At 46.6% G+C, this 3733-nt stretch overlaps 1 protein-coding gene across 1 annotated transcript; it reads left to right on the top strand.

The window, feature by feature from the left end:
* The first annotated feature begins 380 nt into the window (after positions 1-380).
* LOC102491709 (olfactory receptor 9) lies at positions 381-1310 on the top strand. Its single transcript, XM_006165638.1, has one exon. The coding sequence runs from the start codon at positions 381-383 to the stop codon at positions 1308-1310; it is 930 nt and encodes a 309-aa protein (XP_006165700.1).
* Positions 1311-3733: the final 2423 nt, after the last annotated feature.

The following is a 3733-nucleotide window of genomic DNA, read 5'->3' as shown; positions in this document are numbered from 1 at the left end:
GCCTCCTGCCGGCTTTATTTATTGTCCGCTCACCTACTATTCTGCCCATATTCTCAACTATTTTCTCAAGAGGAACTGTCCTACTGGCCCCAACTCTGCTCCTAGAACCCACAGCTTGAGTGAGCAGAGCAAACCACCCTGGTGTCCATAAAGTTTCCAGGATCAAGGCAAGCCTGCCATCTTCCCTCAACTCCCTGATCTATTTTCTCTGTCTTCGGAGGCATTTTCTGGAAAGCAATCACCAGCAGCCCAGGTTCGCATGCATCCTGCTCCCGAGGGCTGAGAGTTCTTGGGCATCATCCCTCATCTTTGCTTGGCAGTGTCCTGGTGATGCGTGAGCCCTCCTCCTCTGGCTTCCTCCTCCAGTCTGCCTTGGGAACATGTGGGGCGGCAATGGCACGGCAGTCACTGAGTTTATTTTGTTAGGATTCTCTGGTTTTGGCTCCCTCCGGGGCCCTCTGTTTTGGGGAGTGCTCTGCATCTACCTGGTCACCTTGCTGGGCAACTCCCTGATCATCCTCCTCACGCTGGCAGACTCTGCCTTGCACTCGCCCATGTATTTCCTCCTCCGCCACTTCTCCTTGGTGGAGATCCTCTACACCACAACCATTGTGCCTAGGATGCTGGCCGATCTCCTGTCCTCCTGCCCCACCATCCCACCTGCCAGCTGCTTCATGCAGCTGTATTTCTTTGCCCTCTTTGGCATCGCCGAATGCGGCTTGCTCACTGCCATGGCCTACGACCGCTATGCTGCCATCTGCCGGCCGCTGCGTTACAACACCCTGATGAACCCGGGAGCATGCGGGAGCATGGTGGGTGCCGCCTACCTCACGGGCGTCATCACCGGCACCACTCACGCCGTCTTCATCTTCACCTTGCCCTTCCAGGGCGCCAATACCATCCATCACTTTCTGTGTGACATCCTGCCTGTGCTGAGGTTGGCCACTGCGAGCACCTTCTGGGGCGAAGTGGGAAATCTCGCCGTGACGATTGCCTTTATCCTGACCCCTTTCTCACTGATCATAGCCTCTTACGCCTGTATTCTTGCCACCATCCTTGGGACTGCGACATCCCAGGGGCGTCGAAAAATCTTTTCTACCTGTTCCTCCCACCTGTTTGTGGTCATGCTCTTTTTTGGAACTGGCACTGCTGCCTATATGAGGCCTCAGGCAGGCTCCTCTCAGGACATGGACCAGGTTCTCACCTTCTTTTACACAGTTGTCACCCCCGTGTTCAACCCGTTTGTCTATACTCTGAGGAATAAGGAGGTCACCGGGGCCATGAAGCGGCTTGTGAAGAGATACTTTTAGAGACCTTGATTCCTCCATGTTCTCAGACATAAAGACCTGATCTCTGGACATTGCGGAGGAGGGAGAACTGCACTCTACAGAGGTCTTGCCTGCTCTGCATCCGCGTGAGTGTGGGGTGCCTTGCCCCACCCAGATGGAGAGCCCAAGACACCAACATGCTGCTCAGAGCTCCGCTTTCAGGACTTGTTATCATGGCCTTGACCTGGCTTGTTCGGAGATGCAAAGTTGGGGAAAAATACACCTGAAGGGAGACTGCAGAGGGCAAGAGCCTCTGCCAGGCTCGTGTGTTGATCTGGCAATGGCTGGTCTTTCCTTGAAGATCTTTGTCCTCCTCCCAGAGACTGCTCATGGCAAGCCTTTCTCTCTTACATTAGTCTTCTCTGGTGCAATCAGAGCTCTTTTACTCCAAGTGCAGTGTCCTCCACTGGGAGGTGGAAAAGGAACAGGGCCAGAGCAACTGGTTTGGCTTTGGAAGTCAGGCTTCAAGTCTTGACTGGAGCTGTTTTAGGTCTGGCTGTAATTTTCCAGGTACTTTTCTCCTCACGAGAACTTTTCTCCTGGGATCTCTAAGATGTTGACATTCTACCCTCAACTCCTCCACTTCCTCCCTTAACTGACTTGCTCTTCCTCCGGCCCTCGGGTAGAAATGCACACCCATCTTTCTTCCCTAGCTTTGATCAGTGGGTCCAATCTGTCCCTTAGACGCTAAAAACATTTTGTTTCTTGCTAACCGTCCACTGTTTATATTTGCATTTATTTTGATTTGCTGGCCAGAGGGTTCCAGCCCCACTTTACTTTTCTTGGGAAGCCAGTGCTTGAACTCCCCAACGGCAATAAGCCCACTGGAGGGAGAAGTACGGGTAGGGAAATCAGATTTAGCACACTGAAGGAGAGCCTTTAAAATAACATTGATTTGATTTTCAAGTTTACATAGGAAGCACTGTTAAATGCAGAAAAGTTTGCACCCAAAAGAAAGGAAAATAGCTATTAGCATTTTGGTATTAATAATTTCCTTGGGAAATTGTTGCAGTGTTTTCCTTCCGTATACATACATATGTTATCTAGAGATGTATATGTAGATATACATATTTAAAAAATCCTGAAAATGGAATTATATTGTCTAAGTTGCTTTGTAAACATTATTTTCTACTTTATTAAACTACATGACAGAGGCCTGCAAGTGACATAGTGGTTAAGGCGCTGGACTCCTATGTGGTCAACCATGGCTTGAGTCTCAGATCTGGCGACTTGAAACTCATGCCAGGCACGTGTGTATGCATGCCCCAGATCCTTAGAGGAGATTGGAGTAGAAGGGATTGTGACATGGCTATCCTTCCTAGGGGGTGATTCCTTGCTTTCTGTCTATTGCTCTGGTGAGTGCAAGTGCCCTATAGCAAAAACCTCTCTAAAAACAACAACAACAACAACAACAAAAAAAAACAACAACCAAAAAACCCCCCCAAAAACCCCCAAACAAAATGATGACATTTAACCATGTCAATAGACTTCTAGAGCATAATTTGAATATCCATATGTTATCCTACTATATGAATGTACTATATTTTTTAGTTATTAATTTAATTTATTATTATTGTTAGTTTTAAAGTTTGCTATAGGGCATGTGTGCTCATCAGAGGGAAACAGAGAGAGAGAGGCAAAGTAAGAAAGCCAGCCACCAAATCTGGGACTTGAACCATGGTTGGCCATGTAGGAGTCCAGCACCTTAACCACCATGACAACTCATGGCCAAAATGTATTACAATTTTAAGCAATCTCCTGTCGTCAGAATTATTTTTTGTTATAAATATTGCTTAGATACATATATTGCACTTTTATTTTTGTATATTTATCTCATGTTTTCTTTAGCACAGACTTCCAGTAGTGGAATTCCTGAGCCAGAATGTATGCACAGTTTTAGAGTTTTTGAAATGTCCTGCCAATTGTCCTTCACGAGAATTTGTTTTGTTTTACAGTCTAGTTAAGTGCCTTTTCTCACAATTTTCAGGGCGAGTAAATGGTCTAAGCATCAGGAATGAATTGAGGTTAAATGGCATGGAGAAGAAGAAGAAGAAAAGGGAAAATATTTAACTTTGTTATGCACAAAGAACCAGTGGAGAGGACATTTATTCACTTTTCCTCAGTTTACCAAGGACTGGTTGAGATGGATTTGGGCTGGAAGTGCACTTTGAGTTATTAAAATTAGACCTGAGGAATCACTTTCTGACTGAGTTGGTATTTGAATAAAACAAGGCATAGGTTCTGGATTTTTCTTTTTTCATTCTGAGTTGAGAGTAGAGGCAAGAGGAAGAGGACATGATGGAGTTGGAATGGCTTAGCCCTAGGTGGCTTCATGCTTCTCTTACCTGAGATGGCGACAGTCCGCTCTGGAGGCTGAGGTCTTTGATTTCAGGATCCCCAGCTAA

The sequence above is a fragment of the Tupaia chinensis genome, unplaced genomic scaffold (genome assembly GCF_000334495.1).
Source record: "Tupaia chinensis unplaced genomic scaffold, TupChi_1.0 Scaffold143970_1, whole genome shotgun sequence".
NCBI lineage: Eukaryota > Metazoa > Chordata > Mammalia > Scandentia > Tupaiidae > Tupaia > Tupaia belangeri.
This window is presented reverse-complemented; position numbering and strand designations above follow the sequence as displayed.

Bases quoted from the DNA above. Each gene is read 5' to 3' on its own strand.
- LOC102491709 (XM_006165638.1), top strand. From the start codon at position 381: ATGTGGGGCGGCAATGGCACGGCAGTCACTGAGTTTATTTTGTTAGGA.